Raw genomic sequence first — 23887 nt, forward strand, 5'->3', positions numbered from 1 at the left:
GCATGCACACTAAACAAGATGCCTTTACACCAAGAACAGTATCTAGGAGCTTCAGCTGGAGGGAGAAGAGCAACAGGATGTGGTCGGAACCCCGCTATGCCGGGTCCCGGACTGGGCTGCTCCTCCACTGGGGGCTCGGACTCCAGTTGGCCACCTGCCTTCCGTGTGGACCCTGAGGGTCCATCCCACTTAGGAGACTGACCCAGACCATCTCCAGCTTCTGTACCTCCCACCCCACCGGGTGGACCACGTGATCTGAGGCTAACAGCTCAGGACTTGGATTTGTAAATAGGGGGGAGGGGGAGGGTATCGAGGGCAAGGGGGTCAGACGCGCTCCCGGAATGGCTGGCCTGGCCACAGGAACGTCCTCCTTGACCAGCCAGGCTCACTGACAGCTTGATCAGCATGGCAATCTCCCTCTGGGGGAAAGATGGGTAGAGGAGGATCCTGCAGTGAAACAGCTGAAGCCAGCGGTCCGTCTGTTCTTCTTCTGGGCTCTCTGGGTGAGAGAGTCAAGCTGGCTTTGCAGGGTGAGGCTTAGGAGGAAGGGAAGCTCCTGGGGGCTTGGTGGACCCACATCCGAAACCACACCCTTGCTGTCCATCTGTAGCTTAACTTGTTTCCTCCACCACGCACGTGTGTTAAGAGAACAAAGGTGTCTTGGTGATGCCTGCCCCCAGCAACCTGCTTAACAGGAAGAATCAGGCCGGAGGCCGATCCCCAGCCTCTCAGGAGGCTCATCAGGCCAGGGTCTTCTCACTTTGCCCTGTCTCCCTTGATCGTTCCAGGGGCTGTGAGCATTAAACTACATAGTAAACTCCCCAGCCTCAATAATACAACCCCACACACGTCTTTAAAAGCCTCGCGATCTGAGGAGAGACTGAGGCTAATAAGACAGCATTCATCTTCAGGGGAGGTCGAGAGGCCTCATGCCACAAAGGAGCAGACTGTGGGGTTCTTCTGGGTGTGCCTCCAAAACAAGCAGCCTGCAGGAGCAGAAACGCTGACTCTCTGGTGGGAAAACAAGTCGATTTCCAACCTGGGGGTCTCAAGGGCTCTGCTGGGGGCCGCATCACGCCAATATGACAGTGTTTCTAACCCCCAAGTCAGTGGAGCTCTGAAGACAGAGTCGCCCTGTTTTCACAGTGAAAGGACTATAGGCTGGAGGGTTGATCTAGCACAATCTCCTTGTTTACAAAGAGGAAACCGGAGGCCCGGGAAGCGGAGAGGATGTGGCGGGTTTACAGAGCCCCTGAGTGGAGCAGCTTCCTGTCCTCAACCCAAGAGACCAGCAAGCTGACCGTAGTTACCAGGGGGAGGAAGAGAGGACGCAGTCACCGGAAAAAAGGCATTTCTCCGTGAAAACCAATTCTTCAAAATGCACTGTTTGAAATGGGGTTGATGCCCTAGACGAGAGTTTAAAATAATTTCTCTGCAGCTGAGTGTCTGAGAAAGAAGCTTACGTGAAATTAGGTCAAAACACTTCTTCTCCTCGGGGTTGGTTTTCACTTGGCAGGTTAACAGGTTAAGCTTTGCGGGAGGCCGGTTAGCCTGTTGAAAGACAAAAACAAAAAACAAAAGCAGAGCTGAGTGGAAAGGAATGGGAAACCACAGCATCACTCCTCATCAAAATGCAGCAAGAACAGGGTCTCGCGGGGCTGCAAAGACAGAGACCAGAAGGCAGGCTTTCTCTGGAAGGCATGACACAGGTACCTGGCAGGGTGTCCCTGGGTCTCGCTCCCAGGAGGCAGCTGCCCTTCCCTGCAAGGGACACTCGGGGTCCCACACCCCCACCCAAGTTGGGGGACAAGTGATGCTGGGCCAGCTTTGAGGTCCAAGGGCAGTGGGCTCCCTGAGATCAAAATGCTCCCTGGCCAGAGCCCAGAGGCACTCCATCCTGATCAGCTGGGAACACAGGCTCCCAGATCAACTTCTAGTGACCTCAAAGTGTTTTCCTGAGCACTTTCAGGGAGAGTAATCTCAGGGCACACACATAATAGCGGAATCATATCCCCGGCTTTCTGAAATAATGACAGATGATAGATTCATGATCCTTAATGCCAGCCATCTGTGACTGAACTTTCCACAAAACCACTTCATTCACATATGTATCCCCTACCCCTCCACACACAATGGTAACAAGAGATCACAGCACCCTTTTGTCAGAGATGTGGCAAAAATGACTACTTTACTACCATTTCAAAAACTATCATAACTAGTCCCCAGAAAGCAAAGGGCAGAGGATAAGATAATTTCAGAAAAAAATAATTCCGAATGGCAAAATGCCCTCGGAAATCTTGGAGAAATCTCCCAATATGAAAGGCTTGTCTTACCACCCACCACGCCGCTAAAGCAGAGACCGAGTCGAATGTCTCAGAGTTCAGCTGTTCTTACTCACCCTTCCCGAGGCCACCAGCCGAGGCAAGAAACGGCAGACGCCTGGATGTGGGACTAACCGAGACACACACTCACACGCATCCACACCTGAGCAGACCAGCGTCTACAGACCCACCTCAACTGAGCTTGGAGTCGAGAGGGCCTCCATTCCAAGAGGGCTGACCCTGGCAGCGTTTCATAAAAGGAACTTGGGGGTGAGCAGGAGCTGGACAGTCAGGGTTGGACTGGACTCTCCTGGTCACGGCCATGCTGCCCTCATCCCTCAGGTGGAAATCACGGGGTGTCCACCACAGCAGATGCCCAACAGACGGCCCGGGTCATCAGAAATCCCTGCTCCAGGACTCTATGCTCGGCCTGATCCTGCACACCTTGACAGTCCCAAGCACCATAAACCCAGTTTCGGATCTGTATCAGGAGAGTTAACGGGCTCGGTGGGAACCAGGAGATCTAACGGTATAGTTCTACAGTAGGAGCCCACACCACCACAACTGCAACCAAGTGCTTCCCCAGGGGGCTTGGCCCACAAGAGGTATCCGTCTACTGTGTTACCTCTTGGGATCCCACAAGTGTTCAGGTGCACTCAGGTGATGTTCCTGGACTACTTCCAAGTGCTGGTGTCCACTGAATCTAGACACAGGAGCGGTGACAGGGGTATGACAGATCGTGGTCAATGCAGAAACGCTTCCATGGAGGAGAAGACGATTTTGAATAAGAATGGATACTTTTACTCAGTTGCTGCTATTGTTCTTTTTTTTTTTTTTGCTGCTATTGTTCTTGTAGTTATTATCATATGTGCTTATACGAGGCAGGCACTGTTGAAAGCATTTTCAAAGAACTCACTCATTTAATTCTCCGAGGGAGGAACTGCTCCACCATTTACATAGAAAGTGACCCTGACAGTAAATCTGATGATGCAGGCACAGTTTGGGAGCAACGACACCAACACTGGAAGCAGACAGCCTGGCCCTGGAGCCTGAGCTCCTGATGGCCCTCGACACAGCTTCCTGGGAAGCAGAGCCACTACTGGATTATCTCTCAGTGTCCTGAGTGCAGCAAAGAACCACACTGGAGTGAGTGCTCCCCCCTCCCTCCATCCCCCTCCAACCTGCGTTCTTTCATATTCCCTGGGCAGTTGGGAAAGTGGTCCATTCTTACTGAGACACAACTTCTCTCAAAGACAAGCTTCCGACGTCACCGTGAGTGCGCCGTGAGATACACAATATACTGGAAAAACATCCAGTGCCTATCTATGAAACAGGAATGACGATGGAGTGAACGTGGCTACCGTTCCACAAGGACAACCGTGAGAATGGTCCATGACACACAGAAGCCGACCACGTTGAGCTGTTCTGAGTTTTACACTAACAAGGGCTTGCTACTGGCCCATTCACATTAATGATGAGTTTGCCAGCAAAGCTGTCCGAAAAATTCACGGGAGAAAAATTTTAAGCAGAGAACATTGTATCCATTAAATTGCCTCCGCGCTACAATTTTGGGGGCAATGCTCCCATCATTAAAATTCAGCTGTGGAACATGTCCATCTAGTCCATCAGATACCAATGTTCCTTGAGGGCCTAATTTGAGGAGCCTTGGTTTAGTAGGAAAAAACTCAGGAAGGAGCAGAAAACAGACCTACAGCCCTAAGTGTGTACCATGAAGACATGGGTTATTAGTGAGGCTCCGTTTTAATCAGGCCATTACATTTTCCCCCAATTTGTCAGGCTTTTAAAAAGGAAGCTTATATTCTTCCTTCTGCCTGATTGATAATCATTTAAAAATTTTTTTAAAAGATTTTCGTAAGAGCCAACAGACTTTTCTCTTCCAGCTTGGTGCAGTCTCGTCTTTGGCAGTGTGGCAAAGCGATGAATCTGGCAAGGAGGATATCTAATTAGAGTCATTTTGTCCCAAGGATAACTTCTTTCTGGTGCCAGAAAACACAATTAGCCTTGGCTAACGGGAATACCAACTTGGGCTTCCTAGTGAATCCACCCCGGATGTCATCACTGCCCCTCCGCTGAAACACAGAAGACAACAATCTCGTGTGCCAAAGGCTGCCAGCTCCCAGGGAAGAAACTAGCTTTCCTATCAATGCGAGTACACCCTGAGCTTCTGCACAACGTAAAGACCCAATTCTCAGCTGGGTGGCGGATTCTGCTCTTGAGATTCCCACTTACTTGGTCAAGTCTTGGAAAAACTGCCCCTTTTTTTTCTGATGGTAAATTAGCACACTAAGGGAGATGCTGGCTGAACAGGTAAGCTACACAAGGAGCCAGATTCAAACCAGACCAAATCAAACAGGCCTCTCTCCTTTCTCAGTAGAGGATTCATTCACGTGTGAACGCTCTGTGGGTGCGGTGGCACTGGGGTGTCGGGGTCTGCCTTCTGCAGCATACAGGGAACCCCACTGAAGAAAGAGGGCTGACTTGTTTCCCGGGGGAGGCAGAGGGACAAAGCCCCTACCTGCCCCTCTTCTGGGCTGGAGGCAGAGGTCCTCGAGGGCTAGGCAGCTAAAGGCAGGAGGAGGTGTCCAGAGAGAAGGACTCCCTGCAGCAGAATCCCCAAAGAGGAAACGCTAACTCAACACGTGGTGGTGTGGCTTGCAAGCTGAGCTGTCCCCACACTGGTAAAGCTGGTTATAACAGTAGTATCTGCTGAAAACTGGGACAACCCGGCAACATTTCAAGAAAACTAAGCCTCTGTATCTTTTAAGAGGAAGTTCAAGCAACAGAAGTGATGAGAACCAATGTTGTCAGCAAAGGATTACCAGAAATGACCAGGCCTGTTGTCATCTCTGAAGTGCAGGCAGAACCACTCTTTGGTTCAAGCTGAGGCCCTGGGTCTCGTGGACACGCCAATGAAGCCAAAGAGACCCGATGACTTTAGGGCTGTAAACAAGCATGCAGAGAAACTCAGTCTTACTTTATAACATTTTCTGCACTGAGACATTAAACCTGAGTTAAAACAGAGTAGATAACAGTTGGAAAGCAAACCACAGAATCACAGGTGTTAGGGCAGGAAGGGAACCTGGCCTTCCTCCATTTTTTCCACGCTCCACGTTAAAGAGGATTGATGACTGAATCAATCTGCTTTCCTTAGTCTACAGTATTGTCACCCCAACACACACACACACACACACACACGCCTATATGGACAGAACATCACATCAGGACCCACAATGCAAGGCCTCACAGGGACGAGGTGACTGTAAAGGCAGCCCGGAAAGGCCGGATTTTACAGAAGAGAAATGACCTTCAATTGCCCAGGCGGGAGCCCCATTCCACCCCCAGGTCAAAGGTCCCCAGAGACCCCTCCTGACTCTTGGCACCCACTACTTCTATGGTCTCTCCCTCCCCACACAGAGTCAGAGGACATGAAGGAAGCCACCTCTCCCAGTGGAACACAGACCATGCCGCAGTGCCATCCTTTGAGTGAGGTTTACTCTGTCTCCTTACTCCTCAACACGGACAAGGGCCGTTTCCCTGGAACCACAGTGAGCCATGAGCTCCGTCCACGCACCCGGGCGCCCAGAGAGCCTGTGTGCGCTCCTGCCCAGCTCTGCCCCTCCCAGGGGAGCTGGTGATGGCAGGGAGGGAAGAAGGCTCTTCTCCACCGTGGCCTGCAGTCAGGGCCAGGCCTCTGGCCTGGAGCGTGGGAACACAGGCCACCACTAGCATCCTCTGTCACAGCAAAACGGCCACCAACTCCACCTCCAAACATTTAACAAATGTCTACCAGCCTCCGTGGCTTTCACCAGATCCCATGTCCACGCCCAGTAAGGTGATAACAAGCCTTAAGACCATCAGAGACCAGGGCCGTGTCTATAACTGTGGTTACAAGTCCCGGTCTCTGCAAGCCAGATTAGCCAACCATCCTGTTCCAATTGGTTTTCCAATTGGCTCAGCCTATGTTGGCTCAGTTTCCTGCATGGGCAACTGTATACAGGGTTGGAGAAAAGAACCTGATGAAGGCTGGGTGCAGTGTGTCTGCAGTGAAGTTACTGAAATCTCTCCTCTCTTGGATTTCTGATTCCCAGAGTCCTGACCGCCTGCTTTTCTCTAACGGAAAAGAAGAAATCATCCCAAGTGCGACGTTCAATTTCCAAACACAGACCACCCAACTCCTCAGATGTTCCTGACGCTGTTAGGCAGCAAGGGCCCCAGATCGGGGAACTGTGAACAGGAACACGTGTACCAAACAGAGGAGGAACCCAGACAAGCTTTTTCAGCAGGAAACGTGTTTAAAATGCACCCTCAGGGCCAGCACCCAGGGCCGGGTCCCCTCACCAGGCCTCCAGCCCGCACCTCTCATCCCATTACCACGGGGACTGCGATGAAAGGATACTTACGGTGCCGTGGGAAATGGTCAGAAAGCCGTTTTTCACCGAACACTTCCTTTTCTGCCACACTTTTCGGATCCTTATAGATACATGGGCAAAGATAAGGAGTTGAGAGATTGTGGATGTAGGACACTACACGACACACACACACCCTGAAGCCTCTAGCGATGCCGTCTACACACACACACCCCCCGCAAGCCTCTAGCGACGCGGTCTATGCATGCACACACACCCCTCGCCTCTAACGGCGCCGTCTACACACGCACACCCCTACGCACACCCCTCGCCTGTAGCGACGCTGTCTACGCACCCGTCGCTCTTCTTGTAGAGGTTGCCGGTGCGCTCCGTGCCGTGCTCCTTGTTCCCCTGAGGCTGGTGTAAACTATAGGCCGTGCTCTGGCGCATCTGCAAATCCTGAAAAGGGTTAAGAAGTGAGTTGTTTTTAATCCTGTCCAGATTCCAATTTTCAAAAGGCAGCACACAAAGACACTGACGCCCTTACAAAAAAAAAAAAAATTTTTTTTAAATTAGAGAAGTTCCCCTCGTAAACACATCCAAAAAGGGACATACAAGTCATATCCTGGGACCCATAAATACCACCCACAGGCTGGAGAGGGAGATAACAAACACCGGCATCCCCAAACTGGCTGAAAGGAGGGGCTGTCTGGCAGTGACTTGTGAAGTTACTTAGATTTCACTCATTTACAAGCCTTAAGTCCCTGATGGTGGCAAGAAGCTCCTGGCGCAGCAAAAGCAGCCTTTGAGAAGAAAGGAAACACAGCGCGCTGACAAAGGCCAGGCTTTCAAGCAAAACACACAAACACCATTCCACCTCTTTCTTTGGGCAAGTTACTAAGCTCCCTGCCTCAGTTTCCTCCTGGGAAAATAGGAAACAACTTCTAGTCAGGACCGTAAACCTAGGAAGGCCTGAGGGAGACCACCTGTGTGAACACCTGGGATGTTACACACATGAACAACACCCTCCTTCTGACCCCATGCACCCTAGCAGCAGGGCCACGGGCATCCCTCAGGGCAGACCGTCCACCCCGTCAGCTGAGAATCTGGCCCATTCCACCACACCTGGCAAACTCCAGCCTTCTTGAACTAACTTTTTATTATAGCGTGAGGCAGGGGCCAAATGCATTCTTTTGCTCTGGCTATCCTGTCCCAGCGTCATCTACTGAAAAGACGACTCTTTCCTCATTGGAAAGTGAAAGTCGCTCATTCGTGTCTGACTCTTCTGTGACCCCATGAACAGTAGCCCACCAGGTTCCTCTGCCCATGGAATTCTCCAGGCAAGAGCACTGGAGGGGTTGCCATTCCCTCCTCCAGAGGATCTTCCCAACCCAGGGATTGAACCCAGGTCTCCTGCATGGCAGGCAGATTCTTGACCATCTGAGCCACCAGGGAAGCCCTTCTCATTGCACTGTCTTAACACCTTTGCTGAAAATCCACTGACCATAAATGTGAGGGTGTCACTGATTTATGTGCCCATCTTCACGTCAATGCCACACTGTCCTGACTACTACAGCTTTGTGGTAAGTTCTGAAACCAGAAGAGCTGAGTCCTCCAACTTTGTTCTTCTTTTTCAGGACTGCTTTGACCATTCTGGGTCCTTTTGCATTTCCGTATGAATTCAGAATCAGCCTGCGGATTTCTGCAAATAGCAGCTGGGATTTTATTTTGATAGGGATGGCACTGAATCTGTAGGTCAATTTGGGGGCATGCTGCCATCCTAAGAATAGTCTAAGTTTTCCAATCCATGAACATGGGCTGTCTGGCACTGACTTTTTAAACTCTGGAATATAGGTGAGATAATTCAGCAAAAAAAAATTTTTTTTTTTAATCTTCATCTGAGAAATCAATAATATGCACAACCATTCCACAACTGAACTGACAACAGAGCCTGAACAAGCAAGCCCCAGACAGCAAAAACATCCCCCTTTTCCACCGGGATTCATGCCCCTAAACAACTAAGGCAAACAGCTCATTCATGAGATGAGAATGGTCCCAGTTCCCATATTCTCTCAGAAGGGCAGCATACACTGGTACTAGACGTTTAGAGAAAACCAGCTTTAAACATCACTGCAGTGGAGGGGAAATGGAGAAACAATGCTCACTTATCTGAATCTCTGCAAAAGCCTAAAAATAGACCTGTCAAAAGGCTACACTGTACAACCAAGAAATACGTCTATTGATCTGGGGAGGGGGGGAAAAAAACCCTGAACAAAATAAGTGGTGAAACATGCGACACACTGCTAAAAGTGTTCATGCCATGCATATTAATCAGAACTCTTCACAGGTCTTATGAACAGGATATAAAGGACGTTCTTCTTTTCAGCAGAATCAGACACGATGCCAGAGGCTGGGGAAGAAATTACTGTTTTATTCTTCAGACAAGGTGTTTCCTGAATCAATTTAAAAGTGCAAGCAAATCTGAAACTATAAAATTTAAAATTTGTAAGAGGATTATAATCCATCCAACATAAAACTGAACCTGCTTTAGAACTACTGCAGCACCTTCCAGGTGACTTCTATTGTGACCCAACAAAAAAACAGACTTTCTTTACCTGTTTACACAACATGTGATCAAGGGAAGGAAGTAATGCTGGCCCTCTCATATAACCAAGATTTCAGCTGAACGGAATGTACATCAAGGGACAAGAGCCTTTCATTCTAAGGAGACCCATCACCTAACAACACGGAAAACTGGCCGGGGCGTCCACACTGCCCAGGCTCTCGAAGGCTCTCCAGCGTACGCATGCTTCCCAGGAGGGCCAAGGACGACCTAAGACCCGACGGAGTGAGCCTCCCCGTGGAGACGGTTTGTATGTCTGAAGCACACAGGTTATGTAGGCATTTTATAGACCTTCAGAAAGTGCTCATAAAATTCTATCAATACCCATATACCCTCTGTCCTGTGACACCCAGACAAATTCCCAGATCCCAGGCACCAACCAAGATCTTCAGTTTTGTGTGGCCTTATGAAGGGTTAGCTGCTGGAGCCTGCTGAGATAGAAACCACCTAGATGAGCAGTAGACTCCATATCTGAAATCTTTAGGAATGGGGTGGGGACATGATATGTGCATAGTTGCTCAGTCGTGTCTGACTCTTTGCAACCCATGGACTGTGGCCCGCCAGGCTTCTCTGTCCATGGGACTTTCCAGGCAAGAATGCTGGAGTGGGTTGCCACTTCCTACTCCAGGGGATCTTCCTGACCCAGGAATCGATCCCACACATCATGAGTCTCCTGCACTGGCAGGCAGATTCTTTACCACTGCACCACCTGGGAAGGCCCTGGGAGAAGGATGCTGCATATTTTACACACACACGCACACACCCCAGAAATATCCCTGAGCTCCCTAGGAATCTAGAACATCACGAACACTTTCACATTTTATCCATCCGCCTCTCAGAAAGTCTATGTTCAGATGACTCTCATGATGAATGGATTGGAGGCTTCAAGTCTCTCTGCGAAGGGAGTGGTGTGATGTCCAACCGCCCCCATCTCCCCCAGGCATGTCCCTGGACACATGTGCATGGACATAACGGGGTGGGGCTCTGCCAAGTGAGCACTAAGCTGTGGTCTGTGAACATCTCTTACCACCTGTTCCCCGTTACTGCTGGGCAGCATTTTTTTTTTCGGCCGTGCCACGCAGCTTGTAGGATTTTAGTTCCCCAACGAGGGATTGAACCCAAGCCCTGGCTGTGAAAGCGCCAAGTCCTAACCACTGGACCGTCAGAGAATTCCCTCTGAGTAGCTTCTTAAGAGATCCTATCTGACAGAGATCTTATTAAAGTCACATAATACAGCTGGAAAGAGAAGAGCCCTACACTGGAAGCAACCAGGGCTCAAACCCGAGATCACTCCAGCAAATGCATTTCTCAGACTCAAGTTGTAAACGTGGGCTAACACTACCTGCCCCGCCATGCTGCTGTAAGGCCTGATTACTAGTCACACTTGTCAAGTGCCTGGAAAACCTTGAGAAGTGAAGCAGGCAGGAAATGCCACAGAGGACATAGGGGATAAGTCCTACCAACCAACAACGCAGTTTCTTTGGGGCATCTTACCTAATTTTTATGAACTATAATCATGGAGATTTAGAATTTTTAAAACACTGAATAAAATCCATCAACACCTTCACTTTTCTGTGTCACAGAGAATCCAGAAGAGAATCCAAAAAGAAGCAAATGAGAACTAAACAACAGTAACGCCCAAATGTTCAATTCTTTTAAGTGCAGGGACCTCAATTACAAAAATCATTTTAAAACAGATCAAATTTAACTTACACACATTTTTTTTTTTTTTTTACTACTTGCAGTGTATTCACAGAATGTCCAGCTGATGAAATATCATCATCAAAAAGCAACACAGAGTGTGAGACACAGAAAAGACAACACATTCACAGCCAGTGGATGAGTGGGTTCTTTGGGCGTAAAGCCAGAGGAACCAGTCAAGAAGGTTCACTTGACCCCTGTGTGCATCTGGGGCAGACAGGCTGGTCAACAAAAAAACAGAAAAACAACAAGCCATTAAAGACTTCTGGTCTGTGCTGGTTAAGTTTGTTACACTTTTCTGCAGAGCTATAAATAACCTCCTCTTCCCAGGCAGCCAAAGCAAACACAGGCCCCCCGTCTCTGTGCCCAGAAGGCTACCGAACCCCAGAACCCCAGCACCTGCTCTCCTGCTCTCCGGGATTTTGAACCTGGGTTTTGCTTCACAGGTCTGACCCTTCTTCAGGGATCCTCCTTGAGTTCTCCGGGGCCATGGCTCCTACATCAGTGCCATCTCCTCTGGTTACAATCAGGCCATGGTAGTCTCCACACTCCAAGCTCTTTCTCCCCCCCTTTTGCTGTTTATATTCCATGTTTGGGGATATCAGGACCTAGATTTCTCTAGCCCGGGAGGAAGTCACCAGGCTGTGAGAAATTTCCAGCACTACATCCGACCTCAATCTGCCAACCTCTCACTCAGCTGACCCGTGTTTATCAAGAGCCTACAGAGGAGCAATATGGTGTGATGACGTGATGGCCAGCCGGGCAGAGAAGGCTGGAAGGCCTCCTCTGCCTGCATGAGGTCCAGCTGGAGAAAAAAGCATCTGTACATTTGAGGACACAGCCAGCAAGCCCCCAAATGTATATGCTGTCATTTTTTTAAAACGTCACTCAAACAGAATGTGCAATACAGGTCACTGGGGCTGTGGGGAACAGAGGCAGTCCCTGCCCCCGAGGCAGACACCGAGGTGCTTCCGAAGACAGGCAGAACTCAGTGATGTAGTGGAAGGGGAAGGGGCCAGCGGTTTCACCTTCACAAAGGAGTGACCCCCAAAGGCTAAACTGGAAACTTGGAAAACTTCCATTTCACTAACAGTTATGCATTCAAATTCTTTGGTCTTTTAATAAAACCCACAGCTCTTGGAAGAGGAAGAACAAAGATAAAAACTGCTATTAGACATTTCATGGAAGAAGTATCTATTTTTTGAAGTTCATGAAGAAAGCATGCAAAGTTGTACGATTTATTAAAAATACTGAACTACTTACTCTCCTAGACTTCGGTCACAAAAGGTAAATGCATTCGGGAGAAAAACAACAATATTCAGTTATAGTATAAGAACTTCAAACAAAATAGAGCATGCCAAAATGCTAGCAGTGAACTTTACACCCTGCTAAGTCATTTAATAGACGATTGATTTCATTGACAACTGAAATTCACTTGATTTCATTGACAAGGATGTGGGTTTGCATTAAATTTTACATTATAATATCTGCACTGTAGCAAACATGTGAAATCACCTTAAAATGTACCTTTTAATGATTTTTCTACCGAGCTCCCCACATACAAATGATCACTGCAAATGTGTTAGTACACAGAGAAGAAATAATTATATGAAAGAGATGATGTAAGAAACTAAGGTTTATGCCCATCAGAAAGCAGAAAATCGAGTTCCTCCCATTTTATGGAACATCATCTCCAGGCTGGAAGATTCAGATGGTCACCAGTCACCTGCTGATGCCACACGGGCAGGGCCCATGGACATCAGGGCAGCGGAACCACAGAGCCCCGGGGAGCGAATCAACAGTAATTGATATGAACGACGAGTGCCTACGTGAAGAGACGGTAAGATGGATGGAGCAGCAATTGTTGAAATGCTGCCATTAAGGCAAGGCCTATGGTAATGGTTCCTCCACGAAATAAGCGTATTTTAAAAGATGGTTTTATAAAACCAACTCAAAGAACAAACTACATATTTTCATGCTGTTCAATACAACCCCGCAGTGAAGGAGCACCCAGAGACCTGGATCTCACCTCTTCAGTCCTAGAGCCCCCGAGACTAAGGGATGAGAGGATAAAACAGCGATCTTTCAAACTTAAATCCCCTCACCTCTTTCTGTTCAACCTGTAATGCCGATTTCAGAATATCTCGGAGCTGTATCAACTGCCTTCTCTCTTCATCCTGGGCCTGTTTGATCTTTAAAAAACATAACAAAGCAGAGAAAGTATAGCTGAGGTGCAGCGAGATGGTGAAGCTCATGGTCATTTCTCAACAACTGCAACCTTCCCTCCCAAACAAAGACGGAGGACAGAGTGGGAACCCTGTTCCCCACGCTCCATGGGGGCACTCCAGGGCGGTCACATTCTGGGCAGTGCGGCATGCAAACATGACATCACACGGGAGCAACGCTTAAATCCAAGTGCGTAGTGCATACTTTCGACACACACTTGGGAGGGAAGTTACTTACTGTGTGAAGGTCTGTGGAAAGTGTTTCAATGGAAGGTTTGAGGCTTTCAACTGCTTTCAGTCCATCCTGGAAAAAACTAGGAGGAAAAAACAGCATAGGCTGTGTTTCATAAAAGAGAAAACAATTTTGTTAGATGGAGAAAAAAGACTTCTTTAAAGGAAATGGCTGAGATCATGATGTAATTTCTGGGGGGAAAAGACTAGAAACCAAACCTTAAAATATCAGGCAAACCACGAACAAAGTGATGTTCAAACCTATGAGCAATGAATTGAGAAGGAACCGCAATGAGCCTAGTGTCTGTGATTTTTCCTGGAAGATTCAGGTAGTCACCAGTCACTTGCTGATGCCATATAGGCAGAGTCTGTGGACACCAGGGAAGGGGAACCACACAGCCCAAGCGAGAGAAACCACCATCTGAATAACAAGAGTCTATGTGACTAGATGCTAAGAGCTACTTACCCAGCAACAAACAGAGCAGAAAAGGTTGAAACACTACCGTTTCGTATAAAATGAGCCCTAAATTCTCAGTTTATAGTGGGAAACAGGACTCTCCCGACAAATCACAGCAGAGACTTGGGTTCAGCAGTAGAAGAGTCTGAGGCCAGAGAAGCACAGGGTGAACGTAAGAATAAGACACTAAATTAGACTCCTTAACAGGCCACAGCTAAGTGGAAAAGACAAAGGATAAAGAAAAAAGCAAGCTGGCTTAATGCACACAGATGGCCCTGTGTGTAGAGCAGGCAGACGTGGTCAGAGAACTTGAGATCAAATATCAAAAGGAACATTTTTAATGCTCAGAACCCAAGGCTCATAAAGTCACTTGTAACAAGCGATTCACGAATGAGAATGGAGGCTGGATGATTTTTTTCTGCAGCTTGGCCTCTGAGCCCATTTGAGGGGAAGCAGAGGCTTCCGGGAACTTAGGCGAGGGTTCAAAACAGGTAACAAGGCCTGAAGTGCCCACCTCCAAGCTTCAATCCACCCTCCTTGCCCCTTTACTGACTTCTCCCTACTCCTCCATGGCCACCCAGTCATCTCTGCCTCAGGCCCTTTGCAACAGACTGTTCTTTCCTCTGAGGAGGCCCTGCAGTCTGCCTTCTGGTTCACCTGGCTGGTTCCCACTCACTCTCCAAGTTTTCAGCTAAATACGGCCTCATCAGCAAGGTGTGCCACACTCCCCTCCCTTCAAAGAGGTCTCCTCACCAGATTCTCTCAGAGATTCTGTCTCTGGCTTCGAAACACTCACCACAACTGCCGTTATGTGTTCATTGGGGTAACAGTTTAAAATCAGATCCGAAGTTCTGGGAGAGTGAGGATACGGTACCCGCAAAACCTGACACATCTCAAGCGCACGATATTTGTTGAAGGAAGAAATTAATGAAGGAAGGAAGGCGTCTCTAACTTCTGCTGGTTTACTGGGTACCAAGGAGACTATTTTCAAAAAGTGACCTGGGGTTCACACGCTTCTTTCTTTTAAACTCAGCAACGGTCCTGTGGGAATTTCCCATATCAAGTCTGCAATTAATAGGAGGGGTTGTAAAAACAATACTGCATGATACTTAATACAATAACTCCAAGGAGGGAGGAGGAAGGAAGGAAGGGGGAAACGTACACACAGCATGCGGGTCACGAACCGTTATGAGCTGGTTATTAGGAAAGAGGCTGGGCTATCAGCATTTCTTACTTTAATCTTTAGATATCTGCGCAATTCACTTTATATTCTCATTCCTGCATTTTGCCTAACTCTTTTTTTTTTTCTAAATATAGAACATGCTTCTGGTGGAGCAATTGTGTCCGGGTTATAATGACTTTTCCACGTGTCTGTTTCCACTGCCAGGGCAGAAATGCCATGTCTCGCACGTCCCTATGTTTCCACTCTGAGCACAATGCCCAACCCAGAGCAGCAATTTGAAAAGGAAACTGGGAAGCACAAACACAGGAATGAGAGGGCAAACATGTCCCTCTTGTCAAGAACTCATTTGGTTCTGATGTTTTGTCTGAGTTACTTTTTTTTCTTGTATAACTATTTCACTAATCAATTAAAATTCTTGTAAAATAGGTGAAGGCAAGAGGTGATGGTTGGGGGGGGGGGGCAGGAGGTGGGGAAGGAGAGAAGGAGGCAGAGAGGGAAGGGAAGTTGAATACACGCTAGTTTAGGGAGGGGGAGAAACATCACAGATATTGGCCCAGAAAGGGTCCTGCTCCCGGCGTAGGGCAGCAGGTGCTTAGCCCTGGACCCTCCGAGCCTGGCGACAGTCCCCACATGCACCCTGCAGTGGAGTCAGTTGCCCAGAGAAGTGTTTCTCATCACAGACACTGTCTGCATTGCAACACTGGACCCTGCGCTTGGAATAATGATCCAGACTTAGATTTCATAGTCGTGGAAAGCCTCGCCAATCTTGACCATCTACCTAGAAAGCTCTTCCCACTGATTTCCAAAACTCTTATCTTTTGTGTACCGATCCTTATTGAGGCATGTGTATCATGTCTATCTTTTCTGCCCTTAGGGGGAACGCTTCAGAACAAGAGGCCTCTTTACCAACTGCTGTCACTTCAAGCCTAAGTATAAACTCCCAGGCAGTTTTCTTAGGTTGAGCCTGTCAGTGCTTTCCCAAGCTTCAACAGTATCATCCATACTACCAAATACCAAATTTTGCTTTTTATCTAACGTTTTCTAGCCTACCTGATCAAATTCGCCAGCCTTTATAACACTCCCACTGAAATGCAACCTTCAGGTGCCCAACCAGCAGGGCGGCCTCCCCCTCCTAAGCCTTCCCACCAGCACGCCCTCACGGCTGGGGGCCTCTGGCCCTCTCTCTCTTGGAGGGAACCTCTCCCGGGCACCAGAGCAGGTCTTATTCCATCTGCAACCCAAGGACATCAGCCGTCACTGGTCACAGAGGTTCCCAGCAGGTACAAAGAACGAGTCACTGCAGCGCTCATCACCACTGTCTAGAATGTCACCGTTTTTGTTTGTTTTAAACACTGCCTAGTTTTAGATTCCACTAGAGAACAGGAGCCTCAGTCTTCAGCAGCAAAAGTTATTAAGACACTGTCCAGGTTCTTCTAGGAACTGAAGATGCCACTTCTTCCCTTACATGATATAAAAGGCATAGATCATAAGTTTATAAGACAATCAGCTTCTCAGGTAGCTCAGTGGTAAAGCATTTGCCTGCAAATGCAGGAGAACAAGGTCTGATCCCTGGGTCGGGAAGATCCCCTAGAGGAGGAAATGGCAACCCACTCCAGTATTCTTGCCTGCAGAATCCCATGGACAGAGGAGCCTGATGGGCTACAGTCCATGGGGTCGCAGAGTCGGACACATCTGGGCAACTGAAGATGAAGAAGATACTCTTCAAGAAGGCTTCTGGAGAAAGCAAAAAGGAAGAAGAAGAGTAAAGTCTGTCTAAGTTCTCAGGAAGAACAAGCAAGTATGCTTCCAGGGAATTTGGCTCCACCGTGAGGCCTCTGGGCACCTGCAGAGACCAGCAGCCCCACTGAGCAGGCTGCCTCTGCCCCGGGGTCACCGCGCTCACCAGGCAGGGCCATGCTCCCGGAGACGTGGAGACAGAGTGTGACATGGGGACGCATGGGAACTGCCTGGCGGATAAACACGTGTGTGGCCACAGGCTCCTTCATCCAGTGGCTGAATCACTCAAGCTCCACGTTTTATGCTCTCCAAATATGCATTTGAAAAGTCAAAGCTTCTTAAATGATTTGAAGAGCATGTGGTATATACATGTGTACACACACACACACACACACACACATGCTCCATCCAAAAAGGAAGTAATGGAAGACTCATCATTTTTAAAAGTTACTGAGCTCATGCCCATAAAAGGCCAACTCATTCACTTTTCCACAAGTGGTCTGTTGCTAACCAACTGATTAGTTTGGGCAAAATAAAGGAAAAAAAAAAAAAAGGAAACCCCAGAATAACTTCTTAAAAAATAAAATATCAGCAAGGAAGCGATCCACTTCCTAAATGGCCTCACATAAGGTTACCAGGAGAAGACTGAAGAAGTAACTTGTATGGTCATCACATAGCATTTTGAGTTTCTGTAAAAGAAATCATCTTAAAAATTCTACAAACTGAGGGTCTTCCTATTTTCTAAGCTCCACACCGGGAGCGCTTCTTTTAACCCAGGATGAAGCACACGACACATCTCCCTTTGCTGCTGGGCCTCCACTTCAGAAACTCAGCATGGCCAGAGGAGTGTTAAGAATTCCGAAGCCCGGCTCCACCCAATTCAGTGAATTCACCGCTGCAAACCGGGCCAGGGAAATGGGGCGTGGCCGAAGGTGAAAAAATAAATGTCACGGAGGACATCTCGGCAGAGGAGACAGCTGGGCGGGAGACAGGACACACGAAAGGCGCCATCGCGGGGATGTGCAGCGAGCACCATGGGGACACAGGGAAGAGCCGTGTGCAGGTGGGGCGAGCGGACGCCCTCACAGCGGCAGCTACACCTGAGCCGGGTCTCGCAGGACCAGAGGCTGGGGGAAGGCACAGAAGGAACGGAACTGCGTTCCAGGCCAAGGGGACAGCAGGGTAAAGGATACCAGTGCGGGGCCCAGCCCGTTAAGGGAAAGGCATGTGGACACATGTGGGAACAACACCCTCGAGAGAGTTCCATGTCACTCACACATCCCCAGGCCCAGGCAGCCTGGGCTCCAGCCACCCTTGGACACGACCCCTGCGCCTGAGTGGTCGCACACCCATCCCATCCCATCTGGTCCTTCTCGGCACCCAGAGCAACCCCGTGAAAGCAGAAATGGATCGGGAGACACCTCCGTGATGTTCCCAATCAACTCCACTCTCCTCTCGTCCTGCAGCCATCTCCTCAAGGTCACAGCCGCTCCCTCAGACTATCACACCCCTGCTGGCTGGCTAGCTGCTGTCCCCCGTCCCACCGGTAGGTCCACACAGGGAGGAGCTCAGTTTCCTTCTTGCTGTATCACCTGGACCTTCTGTATCACTCTGTGTCCTCCGGAGCTCAACCAACACTTGCTGAATGAAGCCTCCTCTTGAAACTTTGCGCGCCTCCCCGTATGTGTGGGACAGAATCTAATGCCGTGAACAAGACACCAGGCCATGCCCGCCTCCAGCTTTCCCATGCAGCTTCAGTTCGCTCACGAGGCTTCAGGCGGGCTGGCTTCCCTCCTGCCTCGAGACCCTGACCCTGCCTGGAAGGTTCTTCCCCTGCTCCCCACCTGCCGGCCCCTCCGTGTCCTTCAGACTCCAGAATCCACGTCCCTGATAGAGACCTGCAGGTAACTCAAGAATCTGAACACCTCCTGTGGGCCAGGTGCGTGCTCCGCCAGCTGGAAAACACGGCAAGGACGGAACAGAGAAGGAATCTCTGCCCTCCACCTCGATCTAAATTAGGTCCTTCTGTTAGACTCTCTCAGGCTCTGGTACGTCAGAACACTTTGCGAAGCGTCCGATTATATGTGGGTTTGCCTGCGTCTTGCTCCAGCAGGCGCTGGGCCCGGGACGTACACCACCCTGTCTCCAGCATCTCAGGGGGCCCCCAAAACAGCACACAGCCAACAGCAGCAGTGACTGAGCCCGCAGCCTGTTCACGTCAATGGTGAGACTCAGGCTGAGGAACAGGAAAGACAATGAGGCCCCGGTGTGGACGGACAGCTGACAGACACAGCGAAGATGAGCACGTGAGCAGTCCCCTGACCCTGAACGGTTTACCCTCTTTCCCCAGACAGCTGCCTTTGCTTAGCACATCATCTGTTTTATAGATCAGTAATACATGGAAGTAGTCTCCTAATTTAAGACTCCGCATTAACACCATCTCACTTCTCTTTTAACAAAAAGAACATCCAAGAATCAAACTAGTTTGGTGATTTACAAAAAAAGAAAAAAAAGTACATTTGATAAAGTAATGTAGATTTTTATGTTCTTTTTTAGTTTTTGAGATATAATTCTCAAACTGTAAAATTCAACCTATTAAAACATACAGTTCAGTGGATTTTAGTATATTTATTCACAAAGTTGAGAAATCATCAGCCCTGTCTAATTTCAGAATATTTTCATTAGCCCAAAAAGAAACCCTGTGGCCCCTGGGAGTCATTCCCCACTCTCCCCCTCCCCTCAAGCCCTGCCTCAGTGGGTCTGCCCATTCCCAATCTTTCAAGTAAGTGGACTCATTCAGTCTGTGGTCTTCTGTTTCTCACTTCTTCCACTTTATGTGTTTTGAAGGTTCGTCTGTGTGGCAGCATGCCTCATTGTTTCACTCTTCTTACTTATTTACTAGTATATTTTTAAATACAAGCATATTTTCCTCAGCATAATACTACAGATCTCCAAGAAGCTGCCCTAAAGAGAGAAACATCTGAAATACCATGATAATGAAGGAAAAGAACCAAGAACTTACTTGCATTGAGCGTGAAAATACTTGATCAGATTCTGAAGTAAATCCACTCCCTTTTTAATCTTAATTTCATTGACCTTCAGCAGATACTGTTAAAAAAAAAAAAAAAAAAAAAAACAGGAAATGTCATAGAAACAGAAAATGAGCTGAACATGAACTTCTGAGGACAGGTCACCTCCGGGCCTTCTCTGACATCCTGTATTATGGGTAGGTCTCATGATAGATGCTTAATATTTTCTGAAGGCCACAACTAAATGCTTCTTTTATTTTGGTGCCACATGAATTACCTGACCTTTGGGTAATCAAATGTTTAGCTTTAAGTGCCAAGAACTCCCTGCAATAAAACAGTCTATCTTAACCAGCTAGGGGAAACTTTTGCCCCAGTTGCATGGAAGAGTGAGGATGGTTAGAACGAAAGGGTTCCACCTTCTGGACTCTGAGGTCCACATCCCCTGTTCCAGGGCCCTTTCTTCAGGTAGGTCATTGTCTAAACACTAACTGCAGGTCTTCCGTAGTTAAGGCTTTGTCTCCACATCTCTGATATTGAAACACTTCCCCGACACTTTAAATAAACATTGTGATTGTTTGAATTAAAAAAAACAAATTTTAAATTCAAATAAATTAAAATCATTTTTAACTTGGAGAATTCATTAACAATCATAAGACAGCAGGAAACCCCAGGGATATATAGAACTAGCATCAGGACGTACATTTGCTCTTTGCTAAGAGTTTATAGAACAAAAGATCCCATAAATTCCCTCTCCCCTTCACTATCAAAATAGGATATATTTACAATCCTGAGAATAAGTCACCTCTAAGATTGAAAGCCCCCTAGAGAGCTGCTGACCCCCGCTGACCACTGGCATCTCAGCTGTAACCTGGGAAACTCGCCTTCAAGTGTCCTCCTGCCCAGCTGCTCTGAAACGGTAACTACATCATTGCCTTTACATCCTCATCTCCCTCCTTTCTGATACTTCTTCACTGTTAATTAAATAAGATGTCTGGCAATGTAGCAAAATGGTTAGATGGTTAATGAGATGTTTGGCCATGTGTCAACATTAAAATCCATGTGCCCTTTGACCTGGAAATTCTACTTTTGGGTATTTATTCTAAGAAGACAATCATAAAAATTTACAAAGATGAATAGAAAAGGTTCATTGCAGACTTGCTTGTAAAAATGAAAAATGGCAACAAGCCAAATGTAATGAACAGGGAACTAAAGTGTGGCGCATCCATAGAAAGAAGGGCTATTAGTGATTAAGCCAATAAAGCAGAGACTTCCTGATGTGCAAAGATGTCTGTGGCACACTAGTGAGTGAAAATAATCAGGATACAAAGCAGCAGTAGAGAATGATCCTGGTTACACAAACTGTCTTTAACGTACGCGTACCAGGGACATCTGGAAGATGTGCAGCTAAATGTCAAGGTGGTTACCTTAATAAATAAAATCTGTAGTGACTTTTAATTTCTTTTATGCATATACACATATATACATGGGTTTCCCAGGTGGTGCTAATGGTTAAGAACCCGCCTGCCAATGCAGGAGACATAAGAGACACAGGTTTAATCCCTGGGTTGGGAAGATCCCCTGGAGGAGGGCATGGCAATCCACTCCAGTATCCTTGCCTAGAGAATCCCCATGGACAGAGGAGCCTGGCGGGCTACAGTCCGTTGGGTTGCAAAGAGTCGGACATGACTGAGCGACTAAGCACGCGTGCATGCACATATATACATACACACACATATATACTGACCAATGTTTTAAAGCACATATTTTTATAATGATAAGAAAAGCAAGGGCGGATCTCTCATACATTCTCTATTCACATGAACTCTGTATTACCGATCTGGCATACTGAATGTCTTTATAAAATTCGTTTTGAAGAAAAAATCCCACAGGTTTAGAATAAACACCTGAAAGTCACTTCTCTACATTAGATCCGAGGCAACTAAAATGGTAAACACCTGAACAATGTTGAGCATTTACAAAGCTCGAGGGCTTCAGTTTGAGGAAGCGGTTGCACGATTCTAACGCCACTGTAACTGCAGCAGTCTTCACTCTGAGGGGCCGGGTTTTCGGGGACTGCTTTTCAGACACACTCTCTTTCCAGCCCAGGTCTGGCTGGTCAGCGTCTGCAGCTTCATCAGATGCGTCCTCCTCTGCAAACTCCGACCTCACGGCCTGCTGGCCCACCTCCACTTCTGTGCCTGCACACGGCGCTGGGCCCTGCCCCAGCCAGCTCCGCAGAGCGGGGACCCTGTGATGCTCAGCACAGACTGGGGACCCGCCCAACAGACAACTCGTGTGTGTGACTTAGCGGTGTCGGGTAGATAGCGCCTTTCCAATAAAATAACCCATCTGACAGTCCTCACAGCCCATTCGCCCAGACAAGGACAAGCCCCAGTGCTGGGTGCACACCAGGTGCATGCTACAGAAAGCACAGCCTCAACACGAGGAAACGCCAGTAACACCCAGGCTGAGTCTCTCGTCCTTAAACGTACTTGAATAAGCAGTCCTGCAGAGTTCAGGTCAACAGCTTTCCTCCTCACTAGCCAAAGAGAGAGCACAACCTGAACTCACACACACGCCCCTCCAAATCCACTCTCCGTGAAACACTGCTACTTCATTTTATCCCTCTCCAATAAAAGCAACGCCCTGTGTCTGTAGGACATGCAGCGGTTTTGCTTTCTCGTCCCTGTCTCCTGTCATCTGGGCTGATTTCTCCAACACTGTGCGAAACGGACTAGGCAGGTGTTAGTCTAAGTGATGCCTGCTGGGATAAAACAGCATGTGGCTAAAAACATCCACTCTCCTATCTACAGGAACACTGTGAGTTTAGTTACACCTTTCTAAATATTCACGTAATGAAAAACAAAGCAGCAAAGGGGAGACAGAGGAACAAAAAAGACCTAAGACATAAAAAAAAAAAAAAAACGGTAAAAGAACAGACTTTTTTGATGTTACTATTGCAACCACATAGACAGTAACATCAAATGTGAATGATTAAAGAATCCCATCAAAAGGCAGAGATTGTCAGACTGGATAAAGAAAACATGACCCAAATATAGGTTGCCCACAGGAAACACACTTCAGAGCCAAAGATATGCGTAAGTTGAAAGTAAAAGACTGGAAAAAGAAACCCCACGCAAACAGAAACCAAAAAAGAGTTGGTGTGGCTGTACTAATATCAGACAAACGTCTCTTGTCCCAGGAACCGATTCTCCTCCGAAGACCACTTAGTGTACTCTGGGAATAGAAACTCATTTAAATACACTCCTAAGATACACATATGGAAAGGCTAGGTGCTTGCTGTAATTAACAAACATCCTAAAATCACCAAGTGCCTTTTGATGAGCTTTGCTGTGGATGGCTTACAGGGAATGGATTGCTGGCTGAACCGAGTCTCAGTGCCTATCACAAACATCACCCCTGCACGGGCACACTCAAAATGTACGTCTGCACTGCTGTGGGAGAACACAAATGCCACCAAACACGGACACTCCACTGCCACCGCCTGGAGGCATGAGCCCTCGGGCGAGGGGGGAACTGTTTCCACGAGCTGTGGAACAGACCCCCAAGCAAGGCATGAAAAAAAGGCTGGAAGCAAAGGCTTGCATGGGTGGTCTTGGGGACTTTCCAGCCCTGCTGCTGCTGCTAAGTCACTTCAGTCGTGTCCAACTCTGTGCAACCCCATAGACAGCAGCCCACCAGGCTCCTCCGTCTGTGGGATTCTCCAGGCAAGAGTACTGGAGTGGGTTGCCATTTCCTTCTCCAATGCATGAAAGCGAAAAATGAAAGTGAAGTCGCTAAGTCGTGTCCAACTCTGTTCGACCCCATGGACTGTAGCCTACCAGGCTCCTCCGTCTGCGGGATTTTCCAGGCAAGAGTACTGGAGTGGGTTGCCATGTCCTTCTCCATTCCATCCCTGAACCTCCAGCAAAGAAAAGTTCTGAGTGTCGGTCCTGCCATTTTCGCCTCCCGGAGGCGAGGACGCAGGCTGCAGGTGGAGTGGGACAGGGGAC

The 23887-nt window shown here is 48.1% G+C and overlaps 1 protein-coding gene across 4 annotated transcripts in view; it reads right to left on the reverse strand.

Annotated features, from left to right (window-relative positions):
* The window catches only part of ASAP2 (ArfGAP with SH3 domain, ankyrin repeat and PH domain 2), a 153720-nt gene that overhangs the window by 39308 nt on the left and 90525 nt on the right, over positions 1-23887 (reverse strand). For all 4 annotated transcript variants that reach the window (XM_043469389.1, XM_043469387.1, XM_043469386.1 and 1 more), the window contains exons 7-12: positions 19868-19953; positions 13476-13551; positions 13118-13204; positions 7044-7147; positions 6743-6812; positions 1464-1551 (exon numbers count right to left, since the gene is read on the reverse strand). In XM_043469389.1, the coding sequence (XP_043325324.1) occupies positions 1464-1551; positions 6743-6812; positions 7044-7147; positions 13118-13204; positions 13476-13551; positions 19868-19953 (511 nt within the window). The remainder of the gene's footprint in view (positions 1-1463; positions 1552-6742; positions 6813-7043; positions 7148-13117; positions 13205-13475; positions 13552-19867; positions 19954-23887) is intronic.

Source organism: Cervus canadensis, chromosome 5 (genome assembly GCF_019320065.1).
Source record: "Cervus canadensis isolate Bull #8, Minnesota chromosome 5, ASM1932006v1, whole genome shotgun sequence".
NCBI classification, from domain to species: domain Eukaryota; kingdom Metazoa; phylum Chordata; class Mammalia; order Artiodactyla; family Cervidae; genus Cervus; species Cervus canadensis.